Genomic DNA, 27,097 nt, shown 5'->3' with positions numbered 1-27,097 from the left:
GTATCTCATGAATGATTTGGCTGCTCCCATCAGTTAATAAAGTCCAAGCTCCTTGCCAGGGTTGATCCCTCAGGTCTGGTCTACTGGAATGTATTGTAGTCATGACTTCTTCACAATCATGGGCAACTGGTTCAGGTGCCGGCATAAGAGTGGCCGGGTTCAAGTTTTTGCTGTCTTGTATTTGAATTTCAGGAGTTTCACATAACAGAGCTTGATACTTTACAAGACGTGAATTAGTCATCCATTTTGGTCCATGGGTCTCTAGCAGTCCTTGAATGGTGTGGGGAGTTGTTACGTTCAGAGTTTGACCAAAAGTTAATTTGACTGCTTCTGGAATTAGTAAGCATGCAGCCGCAATGCTTTGAAGGCAACCAGGCCATCCTTTTGCAACATTGTCCATTCCTTTTGAGAGATATGCAACAGGTCGTTCCTATGATTCTAGAGTTTGAGTCAATACCCCAATGGCCATTCCTTTCTTTTCATCGACGAATAGATGGAATGGTTTCATTACATCTGGCAATCCTAAAGCAGGTGGTTCAATTAAGGCTTCTTTTAGTTGACGTAAGCTTGCCAGTTCGTTTCCTTCCCATTGGAAGGGTTGAGATTCTGCCTCTTTACCCCGCAACTTGTCGTACAGGGGTTGGGCCATAACAGCATAGTTAGCAATCCACAGCCTACAGTATCCTGCAGCTCCAAGGAACGCCCGGAGCTCTTTCTTGCAAGTGGGTACAGGTTGATCTCTTATAGAACTGGTGCGAGAAATCCCCAGACATCGGGTTCCTCCACGTATTTGGAAGCCTAAATACTCTACTTCCAATTCACAGATTTGCGCTTTCTTTTTACTTGCACGATACCCTTTTGAGTACAACGTCTTTAGCAGCTGAAGAGTGGATACCGCACATTCGAGGTACGTCTCTCGAAACAACAGAAGGTCATCCACGTATTGTATGACTGGCCCATACTTTACTTGATACATCTTTAAATCTTTTGCCAGTTGCTCACCGAACAGCGTAGGTGAGTGCCTAAACCCTTGAGGCAACCGTGTCCATGTGTACTGCTGCTTTACTCCAGTATCTGCATCTTCCCATGTGAAAGCAAAAATCTTTTGACATTCCTCCGCCACCGGGACGGAGAAGAAGGCATCTTTGAGATCAATGACACTGTACCACTTTGATGCAGGAGAGACTTGAGCCAAGATTGAATATGAATTTGGCACGAGGGCTACTAGATCTTCTACTTGACTATTCACTTTTCTTAAGTCTTGTACTGGTCGATAGTCATTAGATCCAGGCTTCTTTACTGGCAACAAAGGGGTGTTCCAAGCAGATCGGATTCGCCGAAGAATGCCCAAATCATACAGTCTTTGCAGGTGTATCTGGATTCCTTGTCTGGCCATATATGGAATGGGGTATTGAGGTTGATTAATCACCTGTGCATTCTGTTTCATCTCTATCCATATGGGGGTAGCGTCGATAGCTATTCCTCCCGGGTTCTGTTCGAACCATACTTGGGGTACACTATCCATCAGTTGTCTTCGTTTTTGTTGAGGGGGGTGTTGTTTTCATATCGATGTTCGATGGTTCGTTCGACTATGGGAAGATGTAGTCTCCATTCTTCTTGGAGGGGACAGATGAGTATCACTGGATGGTCCCCGAAGGAGGCTTTAACTTCCCCTGTTGGTTGAAATCTCAATGTGGTCTGAGGCTTACACAGCAGGTTCCATCCGATAAGGGATACCATGGTCCCGCCTACTTGTATAGTTCATTCTTTCTGCAGAGGGGCAGTGAGTACCTGACCTGAGGCACCCACTATAGAAACAGTCTCTTTCGTCGGGGGGGCCGATTGGTGCAGTCATGACAGATCGTTGGCCTCTGAGTCCAACAGGCCCCTGATTTTTGTTGTGTTACCTCGTGGATCTCCACCAGAGGGTCAGTGGGGATTCTTCCCTCCCGGTCTCTTCAGGCTGTATGCTCCTTGTCGCCTCCCCCGCCATCTGCCAGTGGGGGTTGTCCGATCTCCTTCCTCCTCGGCCCTTTTGTGTCGGTGCAGGTCCATTTTTGTCGTTAGTATTCACTGCAGGGCTCCCGTATTTCTTTTGCCATTCTTCACAGTCTCTCTTCCAATGGCCTTCATTTTTGCAGTACGCACACTGATTCTTTCCCAAAGGGGGGGTCTTGTTCCCCCTCCTCTTCGCGGTCTGCCATTGTCTTGGCTCCTTCCCGTCCGCGTGTCCTCGAGAGCGGCGGCTAACAGTCACTTTCTCCTTCATGTCTCTACTTGCTTCTCTCTTTTCTCTTCCACTTCTCTATTTCCACATACCTGGTCTGCTATAGCTTTTAACTGGCTGAGGCTCATGCCCTCAAAGCCTTCGGCCTTCTGCAGCTTCTTTCGGATGTCGGGTCTCTATTATTAAGTTCCTGGTTGCAGGGACGGGCCCTTTTCTTCTCTTCCTGATCCCTGTTCCCATACATCTCAAAATACGATGAAAAGATCACAGTCCATCTGGAAATTGAATAGGTGACTTGCGCCTGGAGGCAAATCAGTTCTGACGAGGCTGAGAAGCTGCAAAACATTGCTTCCTTCATACTTGTAAGTTTGGCATTGGGTTAATTCAATAAAGTCAACCTGGATCTGCAGGCAAGGATCCAGGGGGGGCGCTTTAGGTGTGCAGGAGTGATGATCAAACCCTTGGAAGCCTTGTATCAATTACATTGCAAACACTAAGAACATATGGTAATAGCCAGAGCCCAGCCCCCACCAGTGGTAAAAGAACATAATTGCAATATATATATATATATATATGTGTGTGTGGGGGGGCTACTACTTTATCATTTGGGCCGACTCATATTTGCTCTTGTTCCTAATCTTGCATAGTGGCCCTTTCTCTTGCCCACAACTTCCAATAATCCTTATCTTGCGCCTGCCACTGAATCAAAATTTTTAATATTAAGTCTTTGTTTTCTCCGTTTTTTTGTTTTTTTGTTTTGTTTTTTTTACAAACGGCATCCTGTAATTCTCACAGTCAGCGCTGCACATGCTTGGCTGTCTTATCTTGCCAGTTCCTTAAAACAGGGAGTAGCTCTGCATATTTAACTACTGCTAGCCAAAGAAGCAACAAGAAAAACTTTAACAAAGAACCCATTCTTAATCATTTCTCTAAATTTCCCAGAGACAGCTTCAAAATAAACTGCGTCAGCAAAAGGGAGTTCATACTTTATCATGCGTTCCAATGTAACTTTTAAATAACAGATAATATATAGGAGACAAGCATTGAAACGCACAGCCATATTGAATGCACTACGCACTGGCTCAACGTCTTTTTTTTTTTTTTTTTTCCTCTGGCTCGATTCCCTCCTCTCTCCTGTAATTATCTCTGCCGTTAACCCTTAACTGCCATCAAGTTCTAAACTTCAACACCAGTAAATGCATTCTCCAGTAATCAAATCAGTATTTTAACTTAACACTGTACATTAATTTGTTGTATAGTAGTCTTGTGCAGCATCTGTAAACCAAAATCTCTTCTTATTAGGGTTTAAAACAATTAAAAACAAAAAATCCCTGGTACATGTGCTTGCAATTCACAGATAGCAGTTACATACATTACAATCCTTAATTAATAATGGGGACTTCCAGTTCCCCATTTTGTGCGCCTGAGCCACCATTACGAGGGCAGCTCCCTCCACTAACTTCTTTGCCCACGACGGAGGATTCTCAATGACTGCAATCCAAGCAGTTATGTACGGTATATCCTCAGGGCAACCCGGATTCCCTTCTTCACTAACTATTTTCTGGACCCTCGTGGCCGTTTGGAAATCGAAAGTTCCTACCGGAGGCCAATTTACACACAAACTGGGCCACCTATGGGTGCATCGTTGAATCATTCCGGGTTTAGTACATTTATGTCTATCGAACACTTCCCTATAGTGTTCCGTATTGACTTTTAATGGAGTCGAACCGCCCCCTCCCATCAGGATAGAATTCACAGACAAAGGAGGGAAGGGAAGACGGATAGGTAAGGGGTCCGTATCCGTCAGACACAAAAGGGTCACTTTCACACAACAAGAAACCTATTCCCACTATCGTATGCGTTACTTCTTTTTCCTCTTTTTATGCGCGTGGCTTTCGGAATGCAATTCCTACCAAACCACCGCTTGGGGTGTGATCAAAGCCCCCTCGGTCCCCTCACGGATGGACCGGTTATTTGCTACTCTTTTAGCTATTCTTCACTTTTCCCATCATTCCCATAATACTCGCCTGCAGGGTTCTTCCGAACGTCATGAAAGCCTTCTTCCCGGATCACCAGCCCAAAGGTCTCAGAGGATCTCCGTGGAATGACCCCCTCAGATACCTGATCACTGAACTCAGCGGTGGCCACTCACCAGGCAAGTCTGGGGGATCACTCCGCCACAAAATCCCCTGGACCAACTGGGGGGCTAAAATAGCGTCCCCGGTACCCTCCTGGCTGAGGCTCGCCAAATGTAACCGTCTCTTTTTAGTCAGTAAGGAGGTCCAGACAACTGATCCGTAAAGATAGACTTTTATTGCCAGCAAGATGCAGCTAAGACAAAGGCTCAGTACAACTGCATGCCCCTCCCCTCCAGGAGCAGACTCTTATGCACTTTACAGTTCTTATCTTTTACACATGCGTTCTAAGCATTGCTGAGCAAGCATATTCCGGCTGAAGGGGCTACTGACCCCCTCCCTAGACACCCTGGAACTTTCGTGAAACTTCTCCCATGTTCTGCAGGAGAGGCTGCTGGGACTTGCAGTTCTGGAAAGGAATTCGCGAGTCTGCAGTAATACAGCCCATCACATAATACATCCATTGTTCTAATCTAGGTTCCAGCAGTGAAAGCTTATCAGAGAATAAGAACAGCGAAGCCAAAAAAATGAAAATGTGCAATGTGCTGACAGAGAGTTTCTCAATGTCCTAATTACAGCTGTATTGCAGACTGTAAGTAAACCCGTCATGAAGCAGGGAATTCTGGTACATGAAGTCCTTTGTCAGGTTGAAGCGTTCAGACCCCTTCAGTTCAGTAAGCGAGCTATTACCACACGTGGTCTCTGGGAAGAGGGGCCCCTCAGATCTTCTGCCGATTTGGTATGCCCGTTCACTCAAACCCCCATTCGCCTCCGCCAAACAGGGGATGTTAGCTTTCAACCACGTGTCCAGAATGCGGGGTAGATCTTGGTCAGCCGATTCTGAAAAACCTACAAAATGCAGGTTATTTTGCCAGCTGCGATTCTCCAGTTCGTCAATTTTTTCCTCCCATGCAGCTGCTTCTTTCACTAGGGCCTCCATTTTCCTTTCTAGAGAGCCCACATCGTCTTCCAATAGCGCCACACGCCCTTCAGCCTGCTAGATTCTATTATCCATATCTCCCAAAGCAGATCGAACTTCTGCGATCTGTTCAGATATCTGATGGAGTCTAATATCTAAGGCACTGACCACTGCCTGGAAAATCTTTTCCTCGAGGGATTCGTCTGGTGTGGGCGGTGAGGCATTTGGTGAGGCGGCCATTTTGGAGTCAGGTCCCTTCGCCTTCTCCCTCTCTTTTCGAACGAGTCTAGATGCCATAAGTCTCAATTTCTCTAGCCCCGAGTACTCCAACAGAGCTAGTAGTCCGAGGGAAATCGATTGGCAGCAAGCACAGAACTCCGGCGGCACTAACAGAGCTTGTAAGAGGAGGGGGGGAATGGAGCTCGATAAGCACAAAACCTATTGAACCCACCGCATCACGTGATCCCTCATGGCAACTTAAGTTCTTATGGGCTTTAAAGTGCCTTTTGACACAGGATTCTTTTAAGTTGATATTACAAGCTTTACTATTTGGGTGTCGTGACCACTGTAATAGTCTACACATGGGACTACTAAAGACACATGCTAAAGTTCTTCAGTTAATTCAAAATGTAGCTGCATGTCTGTTAATGGAATTTTTAACCCTTCAAGCATATGACTCCCATATTATCTGGCTTTCATTGTTTCCAAGTTCAAATTACTAGTTATTATTCACAAGCTTTTATATTCAAATAATCCATGTATTTTACATTATAAACTGAAAATGTATGAGCTTACTCATCAGTTGTGATTTTCTGGCAGATATTTACCACCTCCACAACACTGTAAATTACAGGTAACTCATGCATGAGCCTTTTTATGTGCAGGTCCCACTGTGTAGAACAAGCTTCCAGCGGTATTGCGTAGTAAAAATGATTTAAAAGATTTTTGAAAGAAAGTCAAGTCATTGCTTTTTAAGGAGGCTTTTAATAAGGGGGTAGTTTTATTAGCCAAATCATCAGCTAATTTTGATTTATGAAATGTCATATTTTATAGTATATATTTTAATTTATGGTGTTTATGGTACTCTGAACTTTATTTTTCAAAGCAGCGGAATAGAAGAATGAATACATAAATTCTCTGGGTAATGGTGGATGTTACATTTTTATTTAGAGCTCTGGGACATTATGATAAAGACATTTCTGCATGTGAGATTTTCTTGGTAAGATTTGGTAAAAGAAAGTAAGTTAGTGTTCCATTTATCACCTGTAGAGAGGTTTTCAGAATATCCACACTAAATATGCATGAGACAGATTTGCATGGATTTCATTGCATATATTCTCTATCTCATGCATAATTCTCCTTCATTTCACCCTTGTCAAACTCCTCCTGACATTCTTCTAAATGGGGAATAGGCAACTCTGGTCCTTAAATATCACATGCCATTCGGGTTTACAAGATATCCATAATGAATACACATGAGATGAATTTGCATATAATGAAAATGCTGCAAGTAAATGCATCTCAAGTATATCCAGTAATATCTTAAAAATCCCACTGGCCTGCAGCACTTGAAGACTAGAGTTGTCTACCCTGTCTGACAGCACAGCACTAGGGCTCAGCAGGGCAAAAGGAGAGTTCCATAACACATAGTCCCAGAGCAGGATACAGCTGGAAATCAGATACACAACACAAAATCTCACTTTTTGGGACTCCTGATCACTCTCCACTCAGGAGGGTCTCAAAGTGCCTTTTCTGTATGACGGATCTGCTCGGGGTTCTAGTAAAAGCAAGCCCGAGTCTGCAGTGTCTCAGATTATAAAACTGCAGAAGTGTTTCTCACGCCGTCTCCATGCAACACACGCCAGCTGCTCTTCCTGCCAGGCAAAGACTGATGACATCACTGGGGGGAGGGACGTGCGGATCTTTACACTGGGCACAGACTGATGACGGCACTAGAGTGGAAACGAAGGCGTGTGGAGTTTCACACTGAGGGCACATACTGATGACATCATTAGAGGCGGGGGGAGGGGGCTGCTTCACACAGCACAGACTAATGACGTAACACAAACAAGGAAATGGAAAAAGAGACTCCCGCCTGTAGTTCCCGCGTCCTCTTTCCCTTTTCTAGCGCTCAGCAGGGATTCACCTCTTTCCCAGCCTGAAAACAAGCCCCGTATTCATTTGTCATCCTAAAAGTAGCAAAAGAAGAGAGGAAAATGCCTGCAGGAGTTTCTGCCCAGGTAGGAAATTGCCCCGTCATCCTGCTCTCTCTCTATAAACACTGCTGCAGCTTTCCAACCTGGGACACTGCAGAGCAGACTCTGACATTAATAGGACCCCGAGCAGACCTGGGGCGCAGAAAAGGCACTTTGAGGTCCCGAATGTAAGGAGCGAGGTCAGGAGTCCCACATAGTGAGATTTTGTATCTCGGGTTCTGAATGTAACTGGTTTGCAGTTGCTGTAATCCTGCTCTGAGACGTGTATTATGTGCTTGTGAATTATTTGATATATACTGATATTCATGTTTTTAAATATTTTGTAGTTATTTAGTAAGAATTAAAATGCTAAATTAATTGGACAGATGGGCAAACTGGATGGGCCAAAGGGTCTTTTTCTGCCCTCATGTTTCTGTGTTTATTGTGAGCCACGTTGAATGATTGGATCAGGGTTTACAGAACTTAAGATCAGATAAATAAATTATATACACACAGAAAACTTTCTCCCTTGCTCTGTTCATCCCCAGCGCTGTGAACTCTCCTGATGGAGATGATGCATAAGAGGCTGAGTATGGAAGGATTTGTTTTTCAGATCTCAGTAACCTTTGAGGACATCGCTATCTATTTCTCCCAGGAGGAGTGGGACTATTTAGAAGAACAGCACAAAGAGCTTTACAAGGATGTGATGAAGGAGAATTATCAGACTCTTAACTCACTGAGTAAGAAATAATTTTACATTTTATCAGAAGATCTGGCACATAAAGAAAAACAGTTCTGAGTGAGTGTCTCCTGGTGTGATTTGGTGAGGAAGTGATCGGGTTGCATCCTGTCAGCTGGACACATGCAGGGGTGAGGTGATCAATGTGGAGGGATCAACTGGCTGGTGGAAGTGAGAGTGGAAATTACATGGGAGGAAGGGGTAAGGCAATGAGTGTGTGTGCTATATGTGAGAGAGAGATGGATGAGTTGATAAGCACTGGAAGTGTGATGGTGGTGAGAGGGGATTTCTGCCTGGTTGAAAAAGAAAGTGAGAGATGGGATTCTCCACTCAAATCCCCTGGTCCTCCCTCTCTCAAAACTCCATTCTCAAAATTCATTTTCTCCTTTCTTCTCGTTCTGGATCTGCTTTCTCCCCCTCAGTCCTAAATTATCCCTCAACTTTGCCTCCCGCTCCAGGATCCCTCTTTTTTCACCCATTTCCAATCCACTTCTTCTCTTTTTCCTCCCTCTCTTTACCACAGCCAGCCTGGGGATGGCCATTGCCACACCGACTTTATCCAGTTGGCTAGCAGATTTATTTATTTTATTTATTTACAGCAGTTTTTTACCTACCTAGTTACCAGATTTCTGTTGTAGGCGGCTAGACTCCATTGCTTCCTAGGACCTATTGTTTTTGTTTCAGACTGCTCCTTTTAAATAAAATGAGGTCACATGATGCAATGTAAGGGAAGGACGTGATTTCCCTTCGCAGCGCCAGCCTTCAATAATCCAGCCTCATCCACTGGTTCAAATGTGGCCTTTTGACTGCAAAATCCTACGTGGGAATACCTGAGCACCTTTGCCCTGACGGGAACCGTGCGATGACTTCAAGGCTTACAAAAAAAAGAGAAAAAGAATGGCCACGAGTCCCCAGAAGTGATCTCCAATATGGCGCCGGCTCCTCCCTCATCGCCGTCTACTGCAGCGATTTCGGAAATTAAAGCGACGATTTCCGAACTACTTGGTCCAGAATTAAAAACTAGAGATGTGAATTGGAACTGATATCGGATCCGATTCTGGTTCCGATTCACATCTATAGAGATGTGAATCGGAACTGATATCGGATCCGATTCTGGTTCCGATTCACTGAATCGGAACTGAAATCGGATCCGATTCTGGTTCCGATTCACATCTCTAAAAACCATTTCGGCAAAACTCACTGAGCTTAATGCGGCGGTTGCGGGCTATGAGTCCCGATTTTCAGACCTAGAACAGCGAGTGTCTGATCTACATGACGGCTGCCAGATCTCCCAGGCTGACATCGTGACGCTCAAAGCCCTGTTAGACAAACATACCGAGAGGTTAGAAGACCTCGAAAATAGGTCACGAAGATCCAACCTCCGTTTCCTGGGACTCCTGGAGACTTTGGCAGAACGGGACTTGCCATCCTTTTTGGAAGGTTGACTTCAACAGGAGTTGAATATTTCTCGGGTCCATGGCCCCCTCCGTATTGAACAGGCGCATCACATTGGGCCTAAGCGGGACTCTGACCTCAGGCCTCGCGTGGTCATTGCGAAAGTATTCAACTTCGCACACAAAAGTGAAATCTTACGAGCAACGAAAGCGTAAACCACAGAATTTTAATCTTTCAAGACTTTTCGGTGAATCTGGCTGCAAAACGTCGCATTATGGGCCCGCTATGCTCTAAATTAATTGAGGTAGGGATGCGCACCACTTTGGTATATCCGGCCTAGATCCGAGTCGCTACTCAGAGCGGAGTTCGTTGGTTCACAGACTTCGAGGATATTAAGGTTTTCATGCGATCCTCGCCTTCATCAACCCCCGTACAGTCCGCCGGCGGTGGAGGCTGACCAGGGGTAACTGAAATGATAAACCTGGTTTCACTGATCTGCCGGATTGAATGCCGTTCCAATTGCAGGGCTGCTTCCCGGATTTCAGTTGTCTCCTTTTCAGTTTGTTTTCTACTCCACTACATTGCTGATTGGACCTCAAGGGGAGCAGTCCTGTGCAGACATACCATACTGATGGAGATGTAGAGGCGTGATCCCTGGCATTTTGATCTGCTTGTGGGAATGCTTTGTTGCATTATTGTGTTCAAATGTCATGCATTCTGAGGAATTCATGTCCTTGTGTATTAAGCCTAAACTGCGTTTAAGTTCTTGGTTTAAATGAAATTTTCTTGTTGTGGATGGGGGGGGGTGTCTCTGCATGCATGATGGTGACCTCCATTTTGTTACTTGGAAAGCAAGTGGGGGGGGGGCGTTGGGGTAGAGGTAGGGTGGGGGGGGGGGACGTTTTGGGTTTTTATATTTCTTTGTCTTTATTCCATGCTGTGCAGGCTTCAAACTTCTCTGGTGGGACCTTGTAATTTTCTGCCCCGTGGGAGCCTATGCTGGGAGGCCTCCCATGATCTCAACAACATTATCTTGGGTCTATTACCATCTTGTAAACTAATTTGCTTCTAGTAATGGTACTAGAGTAATATCCTGGAATGTATGTGGAATAAATTCCCCCATTAAGAGATCCAAAATTCTTAGTCCATTTAAAGAAGAAACAAGTTGATATAGCCTTTCTTCAAGAGACTCACCTTACGGACATAGAACATGGGAAACTTTGCTAGAGCTGGGTGGGGGATGTATACTTTGCCTCAGCCTCTACTAAATCTGCAGGCGTGGCTATCTTATTCAATAAGCAGTTGCCCTTTAAAATCCATACAGAGATTAAAGACCCTCACGGCCGATATCTCCTCTTGGTTACTCAGATACATGGTCTCAAATTCATGCTTTGTAATGTGTATGCATCTAATAATTATGCTCCAGAGTTCTATCGCAACCTACAATGTTTGTTACTTCCATACCTTGATGATTTCATCATCCTGGGGGGCGATTTTAATGCTATTAGAGATTTGCATTTAGACAAATCTGCAGCCACCTCCAGAGAAGTGGGAGCGAGCAAAGGACTGAGGCAGCTGGAACGTTCTCTACACTTAGTTGATGCTTGGCGAGTTCTTCATGCTACCGAGAGAGATTTCACACATCTCTCTCGGGCTTATGACACATGGTCACACTTAGACTATTTCTTTGTGAGCTCCCATCTTTTTGCGAAACTCAATGATGCATGTATAGGGGATATACTCCTTTCTGATCATGCTCTTATTTGGGCGGACCTTCAGATTTCTTCCATTCAGTCCCCCCAACGTATCTGGAGGTATCCATATTTTTTGGCGGATGATCTTCAGTTTCAGGACTATTTAAGATCTAGGTGGACGGCCTATGCTAAATTTAATGAGGAATATAAGGCTAATCCGGTCCTTTTTTGGTATACCGCAAAGGTAGTCCTACGAGGTGATATTATCTCTTATGTTGCGCATCGGCGAAAACTCTGGATAAACGCCTTCTTGCCTTAAGCGGTCAATTGAAGGATGCTAGAGGTCGTATGGCGCGTTCCAGTCTTCCTGCAGAGAGAGAGAGAGCTATAGGACATTACAAGGAGCGGTAAATTCTTTACTCCACCAGAGGGCTAAAAAAAAGTCTTCTTTATTATCAATTTCGCCTATATCAATTTGGTAATAAGTCTGGGAAACTTATGAATAATTTGCTTAAAACAGCATGTCATTCCCGACATATAAAAGCAATTTGTTCCCCACGGGTAATATTATTAATGATACTAAAGGGATTCTCTCTGTTTCGCCAATTTTATTCCAATTTATATACCTCGGAGGGTTGGGATCAAGCGGCATGTGATCAGTTCTGCACTAAATTTGACTTGCCTAGTCTCTCTGGAGCGCAGAAGGATTGGCTTAATCGTCCATTGGGGGTTGATGAGGTGCAATTGGCTATTAAGCAAGCGAAACGGTATAAAGCCTCGGGTCCAGATGGTTTCACCGCAGAGTTTTATAAATGCCTGAGTGATTTGGTGGGACCGCTATTAGCACATACTTTCTCAGACTTAATTAAATCTGGGGCTAACCCGGCTCATGTTAACACTGCCCATGTTACTTTAATCGCCAAACTGGGCAAGGATGCCCATTCCCTGGCCTTCTACCAGCCGATTTCTCTGCTCAACGCTGATCAAAAACTTATGCCAAAAATTTTGGCAGAATTCCTGGCAGAGGTGTTACCCTCCATGATTGGCCATGGTCAGGTGGGTTTTATATGTAAGCATTATGCTTTAACATTAGGAAGATATTGGCGGTTATGGAAATGAGTCAACATATGAATAATCCCTACCTTTTGATCAGCTTTGATGCAGAGAAAGCTTTTGAGAGGGTAGAGTGGAACTATTTATTCTATATTTTACGGGTTATGGGGTTTGAAGGCATGTTTTATGATGCAATCCAACTACTGTATCACGATCCCACCGCTTTAATTGTAGCTAATAGGTCGCAATTTGAGGTATTTTCAATCTTTCACGGTATGCGACAAGGTTGCCTGCTCTCGCCTCTTTTAGTCCTATTGCAACTGGAGCCTCTCTTTTTGTCTATTTTACATACCCCTAGGGTGAGAGGGATCAGGTTGCAGTCAGAGGTGTTTAAGTATGTGGCTTTCACAGATGATATTATGGTATTTTTGGCGGAGCCACAACGTTCCCTTCCACTTCTTATGCAGTTATTTTTGGACTTTGGCCAGTTTGTGGGCCGTCGTCTTAATATAGACAAATCGGAAGCCCTAGCTTTTCCGGACACTCTCAAAAAGTGTTGATCTGGAACTTTCCCGTTACAGTGGTCTACAGAGTCCTTTCGATACCTCGGGATTAATATCCTGAGTTCTCCTGAGAGTTTTTGTATAACTTAAATGTTGCTCCTTTGCTTACATATTCTGTGGAAAAACTATGTACCTGGATGGGATTGCCTCTCTCTCTGACTGGCAGGATCAATTTATTTAAGATGTTATTATTACCTAAATAATAGAATATGCCACTATCTCTTAAGCGTAAAGACATCCTATTTTTGGATAAAGAGCTGCGAGGCTCTTGTGTCCGTTGGTCGCAGACGGCTGCGACCGCTCTGCCTCACCTCTCTTCTACCCTTTTCCTCCTCCATAGGAAGGATGGCTGCCTCCGCTGCTGTTTGCCAAAACCCTCGGCGTCTCCGAGCCAGCATGGGCGTCCCCGTCCACCATGCTTCTTCCTGAGGCCTCCTAGGGTACGCGTGCGCACAGTGCCTACGGCGGCCCCACTGCATGACGTCAGTTCCTCCGGGTATTTAAACCTCCGCTCTGCTCCAATTCAACGAGTTAGCAAGTACTTCGGTTTTGCTAATCTGACTGCTTCTAAGCTGCTCGCTTGGATTCCTCACTACCCTCCGGGGTATCTTGCTCCAATGGAAGCTCTGGGTACTCGCTCCTTGGAGACCTCTTGCTTCTACTCACCCTCAGGTTCTTATGGCCTGGATTGGCTACTGTTGGAAACAGGATGCTGGGCTTGATGGACCCTTGGTCTGACCCAGTATGGCATATTCTTATGTTATTCTACCTAATCTTAAGGACACCCGCTCCTCGGGGGTCCTGTCTGCTTCCTTTCAGGAACCCTCGGCGTTCCTAGGTACTCACTCCTCCTCGAGGGCCTATTCTGCTCAGGGTATCCTGCACCTCGGAGCACAGGTCCCTCTCTTCATTGAACTACTGAAGGAAGTATCAGCACTGCTACTCTGTGAGTATTGCTACGCTCCAGCTCTCCTCATTCCACCCTTCAGGTTCACAGCCTAACCCGCGCTGCAGAACACTACTGGACCTTTGCTACATCTGGGTGAGACCATCTACTACCGAGACTGAGCTTACTGTGATACCACTGGTCTACAGCACTGTCCATTCCTTGGGCAAGATTCAACTCAGCAGCAGCAGTATAATAAAGCTTTCTTCCCTCAGTGTCTGCTTACTAGAGTCTAGCCCAAAGCTTTCCAAACTTTTCATGTTGGTGACACATTTTTTAGACAAACATAATTTCACGATACAGTAATTCAGTCTACCAGCAAACCAGAGGTTAAAGGTTAGACGAACAAAATGTATTTTGACAATTTATGTATGTTTCCTTAAATATATACATAAATAACATGTTTCATGACACAACCTATCTCATATTAAATATTTGCGGGCTTCCACTTCCTCCATGCCGATCTCGTACATTGTGAGATCCGCATAGAGAAAGTGCTATTCTTGCTCATTCCCAAAGATTACATGTGCCAATCATTAAAAAGCAATTTCTTTTTTTACCTTTGCTGTCTGATCTTAGTTTTCTAATCAGTTGGTCACAGGCTTTTTTTTCCACCTTCCCTTTTCTTGTTTTTTTGCCAATTCCTTTTACAGGGTCTTTTTTTTTTCTATTTCTTTTCTCTCCATCTGTCTTCTTCCCTCAAACACACAATCAGGTTCTCATTCTCACACGCTGTCTATCTCACACATACACACACTCACATGCAGTCTCACGCATCCACAGCTCTTGCTCTCACAAGCTCTCTCTCATACAATCATTCATACACACGGTCTCTCTCATGCACATGCTGTCTGACTCTCACACACACTCAGGCTCTCTCTCACTCCCACATGCTCTCTTGCTCAAGCATAGGCTCTCACTGTCACATGCTGTCCCTCTGTGCGGGTTGCCGAAGGATGGGCTCTGCAGCGGCCCTGTTCTTCTCTGGCTGTGACGTGGGATCCGCAGCGGCCCTGCTATCGGGTTTCCTCCTCTTCTCGGGCTACCGCGACATTGGATATGTGGCGGCCCATTAACGCTGCTTTTCTGTATGGAGCAGGTGCTCTTCCTCCTTCCTGCCCACGCGGCTCAGGCAATGTTTTTCTTCTGGGGCTGCGCAGGCAGGAAGGAGGAGGAGTGAACGTGACCCTTTTCTTCGGGCCGTGGTGAGGTAAGCTCCACCACGGCCCCGCCGATCTTGCAGCTGTAGTTTCCTGCTTCTGCGGCCCTGTGGACCCGGGCGACACACCTCCACACTGCAGGCGACACACTAATGTGTTGCGACACACACTTTGGAAAGCTCTGGTCTAGCCAATTGTTGTGGTTCCCCACGGGGCTCCTCCCTTTGGGAGGAGTCATCGCCACTTCGACCAAGAGTCCACAATATGCCACAAACTCAACAGAGGCTTCCTTTGGCGGGGTGGTAAACCTAGAATTTCCTTGGCTGGTCTTCGTGGGGGGGAAGGGGGACTGGGGGGTCCCTGATTTAGGCTTGTACAATTTGGCGGGGAATCTTTGCATAATTAGGGATTGGATATTGGGTTGCTCTTCTTATGTAAGGGTATCGGCTGAGCAGGCCCTGGTAGCCCCACTGGATTTAAAATATACTTTACAGGCCTCCTTCACTGCTCTTCCATCTTTCCTCAATCAATCTTCAATAAGGCCTCTCCATACCACGTGGAGGGCAGTGACAAAGATGTTGCAGATACCTCGACTGTGTGCCTATTTGATGCCCATACAGGAGAATGTGAACTTTCCTCCTGGCTCCCAAACGGCAGGCTTTCGGCTATGGCTGACTAAAGGAATTTCACAATTGAGTCATGTACTGAATGGCGAAGGGCACTAGCTACCTTTTTCAGAGCTGAGGGGCCTATATCAGCTGGGATCGGACCAAGCGTTTTCATATCTACAGGTCCAGCACTACATTTAGTCCTTACCTCCGGCTTCAATGTCCCCCACGGTGTTTCACACATTGGATAAGTTGTTTTTGTTTGACAAACAACAGTCCCTTTCTTTGTCACAATACTACAAAAACCTCACAGCCCTTACTCGCCAGGAGCCATATGCCATCTTGGTCGACAGATGGGATGGGGTATTTGTAGTTACTGTGCCCATTCTTAGGGCATACTTTCAGCGAGTGTCCCAACTCACGGGTGCGTATGTACTACCGTGAAATGCAATACAAGTTTCTGAGGCGGGCCTATGTGTCCGCCCATATCGCTTGTCGCTCTAGCATTTCCACCTCCGCCCTCTGTAAAGTGCAGTCAGGTCACTGGAACATTGTCCCATTATTTTTGGGCTTGCCCCCCTATACGATGCTTTTGTGGTCGTATTGCCAACTACCTTTTGGCCTTATTGGGGGTTTCCCTGCCCATTACCCCCCTCCTCTTTCTGTTTGGCTGTCTTTCCCTTCTCCCGCCGAGGAGGGGCCTTCACTTATTTATCCTGAAAGCATGCTTAGTAGGGAAGAAAGTGATTTTGTTACATTGACGAGATAGTGGGGGTCCCTCTTTTTGGACTTGGCGCTGTTATTATTTGTGATAGTTGTGGGTGGAGCCTTGGGTCGGTGGCAGCTGACCACGCCCTCAGGGGAAGATCCCGAGAGGGACCACTGGTCAGGCTCAGAGTTGGGAGACAGACACTCACAAGTTCTTTTATTAAACAGTTTTTGAGAATCACCAGAGGTGGCAGTAGTGAGCTGGAAGAGCCCGGCTGGGCTGAGGTCCCTCAGGCACTGGAACAGCGATCCCAGGAAGGCTAAGCTGTAGAGAAACTGAGATAGTGAATATGCAGAGTTCAGGAACAGAACCTTGATGGTAACACTCACACTGTGGTCTCTTAGAACAACCCAGGAGCTGGAATGAAGTAGGCCCTCGAGGAGCGAGTACCTAGTTCCAGGGAAAGCTCTGAGAGAGAGATGGTAACTCCACTGGTGTTGTAGGCAGCGATGAATTCCTGGCAGAAGTTATATTCAGTAGCAGGTCCAGGAACGTGGGCCCTCGAGGAGCGAGTACCAGTTCCAGACTGCGACCTGAAAAGTAAAAGAGAGCGAGGCCCCCGAGGAGCGGGTACTCCTGGTAAAGTCCAAGGAGGCAGAGTAGCAAGGTATGTGGAGAGCGAATCCCATCCGCAGCGATACCTGGAGGCAGCTAGGTAGGAAACCCTTTGCTAACTCGATTAGTTAGCGAAATGAAAGACCTTTAAATATCCGAAGATGATGATGTCATCTCAGGGGGACGCCCCTGAGGTTCGCGCCACTGCTGGTACTTGAGTCGGGGCCGCGCCGTGTGCACGCCCTTAGGCCTCAGGAGAACATGGCAGAAGGCAGCATCTAGCTGGTCCGGGAACGCCGGAGGAGGTCGGCAAGATGACGCTGTGGCAGCCAAACTTCCATCAACCCAGGAGGGAGTCGCCAAAGAGGTAAGGAGGGCGGAGTGGAGACGTCAAGCAGCGACGGTCGCAACAGGCACAATCAGCTTCGTCATATGATGAGAATGGATGATTTGAGCTTGCGTACCTTTCCTCGGCGACGCAGAAAATTCTTGATGATTTGGGACCTTTACTTGCAGGCATTACTGCATCGTTCTAGAAGTTTGATCCTTAATGTCTGATTCACTCTCCATATATCGACTTGGATCTGATCTTGGTGGTGGTGGTGGTGGTTGGGGGGGGGGGGAGGTTCAGGGGATGGTCAATGTGAGGGTTAATTGAAGCAATGTTATCTGTGGTGGTTCATGTCCGAAGGGATCTAAGTGTCCCAACCCTTCTGGACTGTTTTTATATTGTATTGCCTCTTTAAAAACTCAATAAAAATTGTTCCAGATTAAATAAAATATATATGGAAGAAAGGTTTGTTGTCAACAAAAATCCTTTGTTGTGTTAAGCAGGATGGCACTCCTCACACATAAGAATCCCTAGCTACAGGCTGCCCCTAATGAAAAAAGGGGGGAAAGTGCCTCTTGACACCTTTTCTAAACCATAAACAAATTCCAAAAGGACAGACTGGCTAAATCTACTGTCATGTTGGCAATCCCTGTCCAAACAGTAATGCAGTGTGAACGTATGGAGAAAACTCCATGGCACTACCTTGCAGATCTCCATGGGGACTGATCGTAGGTGAGCCACCAACACCGCCATGGCTTGGATGAAATGAGCTTTGACATGGCTCACCAGATTCAACCCAGCTTGGGTATAAGAGAAGAAAATCCAATCTGCTAGCCAACTGGATAAAGTCTCTATGGCAACTGTAATCCCCAGTCTATTTGTGTCAAAAGAAGCAAAGAGTTGAGTGGACTTTCTATGGTCTTCAGTCCACTATAGAGAGAAGGCCAAAGATCTCTTGTAGTCCAAACTGTGCAGGGCTTGTTTGTGTTGTTGACATGAGGCTTAGGAAAAAATGATGGAAAGACGATTGACTGAAAAATTACAACACAACCTCAGGTAGAAACTTAGAGTAGTTGCATAAGAGCCCCCTATCATGATGAAATCTGGTATAAAGTGGATAAGCTACTAGAGTCTGGAGTTCACCGAACCTGCTCGCGAAGTCAGTGCCACTAAAAACATAACCTTCTAGGTCAGGTATTTCAGGTCACAGGTGTGCAGTGGCTCAAAGGGAGCTCTCATCAGCTGAGACAGAAACACAGTGAGGTCCCAAGGCACATTGGGAAGGCCAGATGGGAGGCTTCAAATGAATCACTAAAGATGTATAGAGATGGGTTTACCTTCTACCTGGTGAAGGTAGGTGCCAATTGCAGTAAGGTGAACTCTTTCAGAGCTGGTCTTGAAACCAAATTTGGATAAATGTAGAATGTAGTCGAGCAGTTTTTGTATAAAGCTGGAGAAAGGATCAGGATCTTTTGCTCATACCATACAGCAAACCTCCTCCACTTAAATTCATAGAATTTTCTAGTGGAATCCTTTCTTAAAGCCAAAGGAACACAAGACATCTTCTGATTAGTCAAGGGGTTGCAAAGTCAACCTCTCAACATCCAAGTGGTGAGCAACAAGTACTTGACATTGGGATAGTGGAACCTGCCCTGATTCTGAGTGTTACAGTTCAACGTGCTGTACGGCCTCCCCTCCACCAGGAGTTCTCAGCTAGCCCTGCTCTCAGCTGCACAAGTTACCTCCTTGCTGATCACCTGATGCCTCAGCCCCAGGCCTGCTTAGCCCAGCCTCTCCAGTCCCTTGATGCCTCTTCATTGAGACATTTCAGCTCTCTGACCTGACTAGCCTTGCCTTGTGGTATACCTAGAACTTCTGTCTTGCCTTGCAGCCTACCCGGGCCTTCTACCTTGCCTTGCTCTGTAGCCTACCTTGTCCTCCTGCCTCGCTCTGTTGCCTGCTAAGCTCTTCTGTATTAGAGAGGCTTCTAAAAAAACTAAAAAGTCATGGGATAGGAGGTGATATCCTTTTGTGGATTGCAAGTTGGTTAAAAGACAGGAAACAGAATGTAGGATTAAATGGTCAGTTTTCACAGTGGAAAAAGGTAAACAGTGGAGTGCTTCAGGGGTCTGTACTTGGACCGGAGCTTTTTAACATATTTATAAATGATCTAGAAAGGGGTACAATAAATGAGGTGATCAAATTTGTGGATGACAAAATTATGCAGAGTAGTTAAATCTCAAGCGGATTGTGATGAATTGCATGAAGTCTTGGCAAGACTGGAAGATTGGGCTTCGAAATAGCAGATGAACTTTAACATGGACAAGTGCAAAGTGATGCATATAGAGAAAAATAACCCTTGCTGTAGTTACACAATGATAGGTTCTATCTTGAGAGTTACCACCCAGGAAAGAGATCAAGACATCATTGTGGATAATACATTGAAATTGTTGGCTCAGTGTGCTGTGGTGGTCAAAAAAGCAAACAGAATGTTAGGAATTATTAGGAAGGGAATGATGAATAAAACGGTGGATGTCATAATGCCTCTGTATCACTCCATAGTGAGACCGCACCTTGAATATTGTGTGCAATTCTAGTCGCTGCATCTCAAAAAGGATAAAGCTGCCCTGGAGAAAGTGCAGAGAAGGCAACCAAAATGATAAAGGGGATGGAACAGCTCCCCTAGGAGGCAAGGGTAAAGAGGTTAGGACTGTTCAGCTTGGAGAAGAGATGGCTGAGGGGGGATATGATAGGGTAAATGTGAATCATTTTATTTACTCGTTTGGATAATACAAAGACTAGGGGGCACTCCAAGAAGTTAGCAAGTAGCTCCTTTAAAACAAATCGGAGGACTTTTTTTTTCACTCAGTGCATGATTAAGCTCTGAATTTCATTGCCAGAAGATGTAGTTATGGCAGTTAGTGTAGCTGAGTTTAAAAACAGTTTGGATAAATTCCTAGAGCAGAAGTCCATAAACTGCTATTAATCAATAAGAATTAGTAGCTTGGGATCTATTCATTTAATGTTTGGGTACTTGCGACTTGGTTGGCCACTATTGGACAGAGGATACTGGGCTTGATAGACCCTTGGTCGGACCCAGTATGGCATATCTTATGTTTTTATACCTTTGAACTTGATTTGCTAGGTAACTTGCACCCTTAGCAAAAAATCTCATCAGGCTCATATCTTAAACATAATCCTTTCCCTGACAGGTAACCAATGCAACTCCACTAAGAGTAGTCTAGCACTGTTCTTCTTGGACAGCCGAACACCAATCTGTCTCCCATATTCTGCATCACCTGGAGCCTATGCAAATTCCTCATAGTTATCCCTAACAAAACCCTATTACAAAAATCAAATATTGGCATCACCAAGGCTTGTACTATTGTCTGAAATATCTCTGTATTTACACAATGACTAATTTTCTTCAATTGCCTTAATTAAAAAAAAAATCCTCCTCACCATCAACGAAATATGAGGTTCAAAAGATAATTTATCATCATATTGTACCCTTAGATTTCAGACTTCTAATAAAATGGTACAAGTCATCCTACCAACCTTCAACTATAAAACCCTCTCCGGATCAGCAGTAGTGAAGACCATACATTCTGTCGTGCCCTCATTCAAAACTAATTTATTTTCCCTCAACCAACTTTCCAATAACTTCGCTCCTTCTTGCACTTTACACAAGGACATCAAGGGGAACTTTCCTAGTGGGCAAACTAGTTGTACATCATCTGCATAGATGTAGCCTTTAACACCCAAAGTATGAATCAATCGTCCTAGTGGCTGAAAAAAAATGTTAAAAAGAAGAGAGGACAATGGGGACCCTTGCAGAACCCCACAATCCAAGCTATAGGGTCTCACCCTCTCCCCTCATATGTACTTCCATCCACCTGCCTGCCTCTGATTGGAAGGTCCTCTATCATGGGTACTGGCTACTGGTTATGTTCTCCATGATCCAATCAAAACCCTATCCCTATTGTTGACTGGGTTGCTGTCTGAGGCTTAGGCAGATGTTACTGTCTCTGATAGTCATGCAGGGCCTGGTGTATACAGGACTGAGGTGGTGGAGGATAAAACCTCAGCTGGAAAATGTGCCTCCTATGCCCAGGCCTTGGGTACCTCCTGGATGAGGAGGCCAAGTCTTGAGTGCTAACAGATAGCTGCTGGAGAATAGTGCGGTGATCTCTGACCTGTGCCACTGCTTCCTTCACTCCTGTCTCTGTAGAGGTTCTCTTCTATAAACAGCACTTCAGCAAATCTTTCCTGCACTTCTGATTGGGGATATGAGGTCCACAGCCAGGCAAGCTTCTAGGAGCCAATCCCTATGGCACAGACTCTTGATGCCATCCTGAAAATATTAAAAATGGATCAGACCATTTATTTTCCACACTCTAATCTCTTGTCTACCAATACGTGGAGGGTGCCTTGCTGCTTTTTGAGAGAGCTTTTTGGCTATTCCCTGTACTTACTTACTTATTTATTTATTTAGAGCTTTTATATACCGACTTTCTTGATGCAAATCAAATCAACTCGGTTTACAGCGAACAAAGATCTTAATAACAATAAACATTAAACCATAACCAGATGAAGTAAAAGTTACAATAAAACAAGGGAATACAACTGGGAATGGAAAAGAAGAGAGGGAGAGCTAGATAGTAAATACTGAGATGTATTTAGGGAGAGTAGAGTGGCCTATTTCTAATCTATGTCATGTTTATGTGAAAGTAAGGCTTGTCTAGGTTTTGCATAAGAAATGCTAGGTAGATTATGCAAACGAAATGCTAGTTTAGGGATAGGGGAAGGCTTGACCGAACAACCATGTCTTGAGTTTTTTTTTAAACGTTAGGAGACAAGTTTCTTGCCGGAGGTCCGGGGGTATGGCGTTCCAGATTGAAGGGCCCGCTGTTGAGAGTGCCCGTTCTCTGATAGTTGTTCAGTGTACGACTTTGTTTGGGGGGGCATGCAGAGATCCCTTGTAAGCCTCCCTAATGGGTCTAGCCGTGGTATGTAGTTTGAGCGGATATAGCAGGTCAAGGGGGGTCTGATGGTGGATGCTTTTGTGGATAATAGAGAGGGATTTGTGAAGTATTCTGAAGTTAACTGGAAGCCAGTGCAGATCCTTGAGTATAGGTGTAATGTGCTCTCTCCGATTAGTATTCTTCAGGATTCTCACCGCCGCGTTTTGAAGCATCTGGAGGGGTTTTATCGTGGATGCTGGGAGACCTAGTAGAATAGAATTACAATAATCTACCTTGGAGAACAGGATAGCCTGGAGAACAGATCTGAAATCATGATGGTATAGTAGTGGCTTGAGTCTTTTGAGCACCTGTAATTTATAGAAGCAATCCTTGGAAGTGTGGTTTATGAACTTCTTTAAGCTCAGGTGTCTATCGATAATGACTCCCAGGTCTCTTGCTTGAGAGATTTGGATGTTAGCAAGCGACTATTATTGGAGGTGACCGTCTTCTGGAGTGATGAGCAGGAGTTTCGTCTTGGCTGTGTTAAGCACCAAATTAAGGCCTGTGAGGTGAAGGTTAATCATTTGCAGGTAAGTGTCCCATTGCTTGACTGCTGCTGCCAACGAGTCAGAGTCGGGGATCAAAATTTGAACGTTGTCTGCGTATATATAGAATTTCAGGCATATATTGGCCCATGAAGAGCTGCTAGGAAGTTATGTGAGTGTTAATCATATTCCCATCAGTTCTGGACTCCTTCCCCGAGGGCTTCTAGAAATGAGTTTTAGATCTCTTGGCTTTCTTGAGGGCAGATTCAACCACCACAGATTGGTGTGATAACTGTCCTTTCTTGAATCCAGGAATATTTTGGATGAGGTAGATCACATCTGCCTTCTTTTCCATGGGATCCACAGAAAGAGGGTCCTCATCTATACAACCTGAAGAATTTTGTGAACTGGAACTGCCATGACTTCCTTAAGGGGGTTCCATGAACTGGAAGATGTTCTGCATCTTATTTCTGGTCTCATCTCAATCTGGAAAGTAAATGGAATGGCTTCAGCCATTTTCCCGACAAGCTCTGTGAAAAAGAAGTCCTCAGGAGGGGGCTTCCTTCTCTCTGGTGGAGGAGAGGGGACACAGGGGATCCCTATTAACAGTTCCTCTTTAGGGACATCTGCAGAGACATAGCCGCACCTCCAGGAGTATTTGGAGTCTGCCAGTGGCGAGGACTCTCTGTGTTCGATTCCCAGCTGGGCCTGGATCCTAAGGATCTTTTGATTTCCCCGAGAAGCTTCCTCCTTCAAAGTACCATAGTAGATATTGACCCCCAGTTCCCCTCTAGGCATTTGCATCAGATCTGGCATCAGTTCTGATGTCTGTGCCTCGCCATCAAAAACCCTTAAATAATTAAGTAGAGGCTTGAAGATCGACAGTGCCTGCCTTGGTGCTCTCAATGCTGTGGTACGAAGTCCTTTTGCAGCACCTTATCCAAGTTCTGCTGGATCTTTCAATCCAATTCCTTCTCAAACATCGCTGATGCCAACACCAACACCAACTGGGAGGCAGGAAAAATTGACCATGTTCTGCTCAGAACTGAGAGGTTAGTTGATGGTAGATGCCAAGCTTGATGGGTGTAGTCAAGAGTATCTGCCCTTTCTAGCAGAGGAGCTCTCCTCACTGTGGGAATGCTTAGGGGGTCTTCAGCATGCATCGGAGTGCCCCCACTCCCAACATCAGGTGCCAGTGGAGATCTATGCCAATGATTCCTCAGCTTCTCCATCTGTTTGGCATTGGATCTTCTTGTTGCCGGTGTTGAACAAGTGGAACCCAACACCACCTTCGATTGGGAAGAGTTAGAAAGAGGGATCCTGGAGATAGACTTATTGGCCATTGAAACCAATGGTCCCCCCATGATGATAATAGTACCTCCTCCAGTTGAGCTCTGGGGTCTGTTAACGTCAATCACTTTCTGTGCCTAAAATGCTTCTCCATGATTCCATTTGGGTCAGGTGTCGTTTCATAGTCATAATCACATTTTGTGACACCCCTGAACGTTATGTGATGGCCCCAGGCACAGGATGCATTTGTAATGGGGGCCTGTGATAGACATAGTCCTTCCACACCAGGGGCATCGCTGGAATGTACCAGGTATGTTTGAAAAAAACAAAAGAGACGCAATGGTTGGATAACTATTGTGCGCAGTTGGCGCACTGCCACAGAACCAAGTATAAAAGTAAATAAAAACTCAGAAATACAAATGAAAAACCTTACCTAAGTCAACTACAAGGCACAAAACCATGGGACTCCATGAAGAATAAGCCTGCAATCTGGCAAAAAAAAACCAACCCAAAGGCCCAGAGGCAGGAGCATGAGGCAAGCAACTGTGACTTAAGAGCTCTGCGCAGAAAAGACTGAAGGGCCCCATCATGGACACGAGTTAATGGCACGGTGGGCTCACTCAGAGTTGTAGAGACTTTGACATAAGTTTTCTTTGCCAGGCTGGATCAGATCAGGTTACCCAAATGTGAGGAAAGCCATCCTGCTTATCCTTGGAGAACCTTTCCAACTTCACCACACCTATCAAAAAGGTCCCTTTTCCTCCTAAAATCCCACAAAAGAACAAAATTAATTACCTAGACATATAAGAATATTCTGAAAAAAACTTTGTTTATATAAAATACATTACATTTGTATTTAATATTTAAATATTACAGTATATGAAATGTTTTAAATGTTATGTATAATTTCTACAACATTTCCACAACATTGTCTAAATTTTGGTGCAGAATTTACACTGAGATGTTGCATTAAACTGGTTGTCATGGGGCTGTGTCAGGGAGTTATAGTGAGGGTAGAATGGATGTCACACGGGGCTGTGTCAGGGTTATAGTCAGGGTAGAATGTATGTCACACGGGGCTGTGTCGGGGTTATAGTGAGGGTTGAATGGATGTCACACGGGGCTGTGTCGGGGGTTATAGTGAGGGTAGAATGGATGTCACACGGGGCTGTGTCAGGGGGTTATAGTGAGGGTAGAATGGATGTCACACGAGGCTGTGTCAGGGGGTTATAGTGAGGGTAGAATGGATGTCACACGGGGCTGTGTCGGGGGTTATAGTGAGGGTAGAATGGATGTCACACGGGGTTGTGTCGGGTGGTTATAGTGAGGGTAGAATGGTTGTTGCACGGGGCTGTGTCAGTGGCTTATATTGAGAGGTGAGGAAGGAGTGAATTCTATGGGGGAAGTCAGGGAGGGGAGGGAATGTCCTTTTTCCTGCAGTCAGCAAGGCAAACTTGGGTCTCTGTCACCTTTATTCTCCCCACAGTATTACGTGTTCCACAGTAGTTATGAGAGAGGCATGGGTGGGAGGGAATAGAGAGAGTGAGAAAGAATGAGAGGGGAGTGACAGAGAGGGGGGTGGGTGATGTATGGTGTGAGGGTGAGAGAGCTTGGAGGGGGTGAATCTAGAGCAAGAGGGCAAGGGTGGGAGGAGGAAGAATTGGGGGTTGGTAGTAGATTAGTGAGAGAGAAATTGGGTGAGGGAAGTAGAGGGAGTGTGAGAGATCTGGGACAGAGATCATAAGGGGGAGTGTGTGAAACAAAAAACAGATGGTTTTGGGAAAGTGAAAGAGAGCCAGATGTGTATCAAGTCAGCGTGGAGTAGAGATGATGACAGCAGACATACGGGTAAGAGCGTGCCGATGGAGAGAATGGGTCTGAAGAGAGAGAGAGAGACAGCCATAGAGAGGTGATGGGGTGTATCTGTATGCGAGAGGGAGTCATGAAATCAGAATGTCTTCGTTCCCTTTTGTATTTCTTTTCCCATTGAATCCTCTGGAGTCGGGGCACATGAGTGACTGGAAAGTGTTTCATATGGACAGAGAAGTGAGAAAATGTTTTTGCTTTTCTGCCCTTCCTCTGAGCTGACATCAGTCTGAGCATGCTCAGAGTGTTTCCTCCACCTTATTCCAGATATTCTGGATGTCATGAGGTGGAAGGTGTAATGAGGCTCACAGATATTAAAATGATTACTGGAAACCTAATGTAGTGTTCTTACCCCAGGAACAGACTCTCCGACCGTCACCCCTGATATTATCTCCCACATTGAACGAGGGGAAGAGCCGTACATCAGGGATGAGCCGGGATCAGAGGAAAGAGAAACTGGGAGAAGCAGCAGCTCAGGTGAGTGCAGGAATAAGAGGGACCGGGGTAAAACTGCTGAGAGGAAGAGTGGAAGGAGCAGCTGGGAACTGCAGAGACCCCTTCACAATCTCCTCTGAGATCTCTCTAATCACTCATATGAAAGCCGATGTATTGAAACTACAGTGTGCACTAAAAACTATCCCCAGTGCCTTAACAAATAAACAAATAGTCTGTGAGTTATAAAAGCAGCTAAACAGAATTGTGTGCTAAACCAGAGTGAAAATGCACCTGGCTAAGCTCAGCTTAGTGCAATAGTGTAGTTTAAAAGTGCACTAACTTTATTACCAGTTTTAACCTGTAAAAATTAGAGGCTTTGTAGGCTGCCTCAGGATTATGAGCAAGAGACCCTCTGACATTGGCCCCTGCTTCAATATCCTCAACCAGTCAGCTTCACTAATCCCCCAGGTTAACCTCTTGTTGCGCCCGTCGGTCGCAGAAGTCTGTGCCCTCTATTGCTCACCTTTTTCCTGCCTGACTCGGTTCCTTTTGGGAAGATGGCTGCCTCCGCTTCCCCACGCCGACCCCTCCGGCGTCCCCAGTCCAGCATGGGCGATTGCGTTCGCCATCTTTCTCCCGGAGTCACCTAGGGCGCGCGCATTCCCGTCCTTTACATGCGTCATGGCGGGAACCTCAGGGGCGTCCCCA

The 27,097-nt window shown here is 45.5% G+C and overlaps 1 protein-coding gene across 1 annotated transcript in view; it reads left to right on the top strand.

Moving 5' to 3' along the window:
* Window positions 1-7,339: 7,339 nt before the first annotated feature.
* LOC115081802 (zinc finger protein 260-like) overlaps window positions 7,340-27,097 on the top strand; it is a 44,310-nt gene continuing 24,552 nt past the window's right edge. The window contains exons 1-3 of the mRNA XM_029586174.1: window positions 7,340-7,521; window positions 8,090-8,216; window positions 26,312-26,431. Coding sequence (XP_029442034.1) covers window positions 7,498-7,521; window positions 8,090-8,216; window positions 26,312-26,431 — 271 coding nt within the window. The 5' untranslated portion in view covers window positions 7,340-7,497. The remainder of the gene's footprint in view (window positions 7,522-8,089; window positions 8,217-26,311; window positions 26,432-27,097) is intronic.

The sequence above is a fragment of the Rhinatrema bivittatum genome, unplaced genomic scaffold (assembly GCF_901001135.1).
Source record: "Rhinatrema bivittatum unplaced genomic scaffold, aRhiBiv1.1, whole genome shotgun sequence".
Taxonomy (NCBI): Eukaryota; Metazoa; Chordata; class Amphibia; order Gymnophiona; family Rhinatrematidae; genus Rhinatrema; species Rhinatrema bivittatum.
This window is presented reverse-complemented; position numbering and strand designations above follow the sequence as displayed.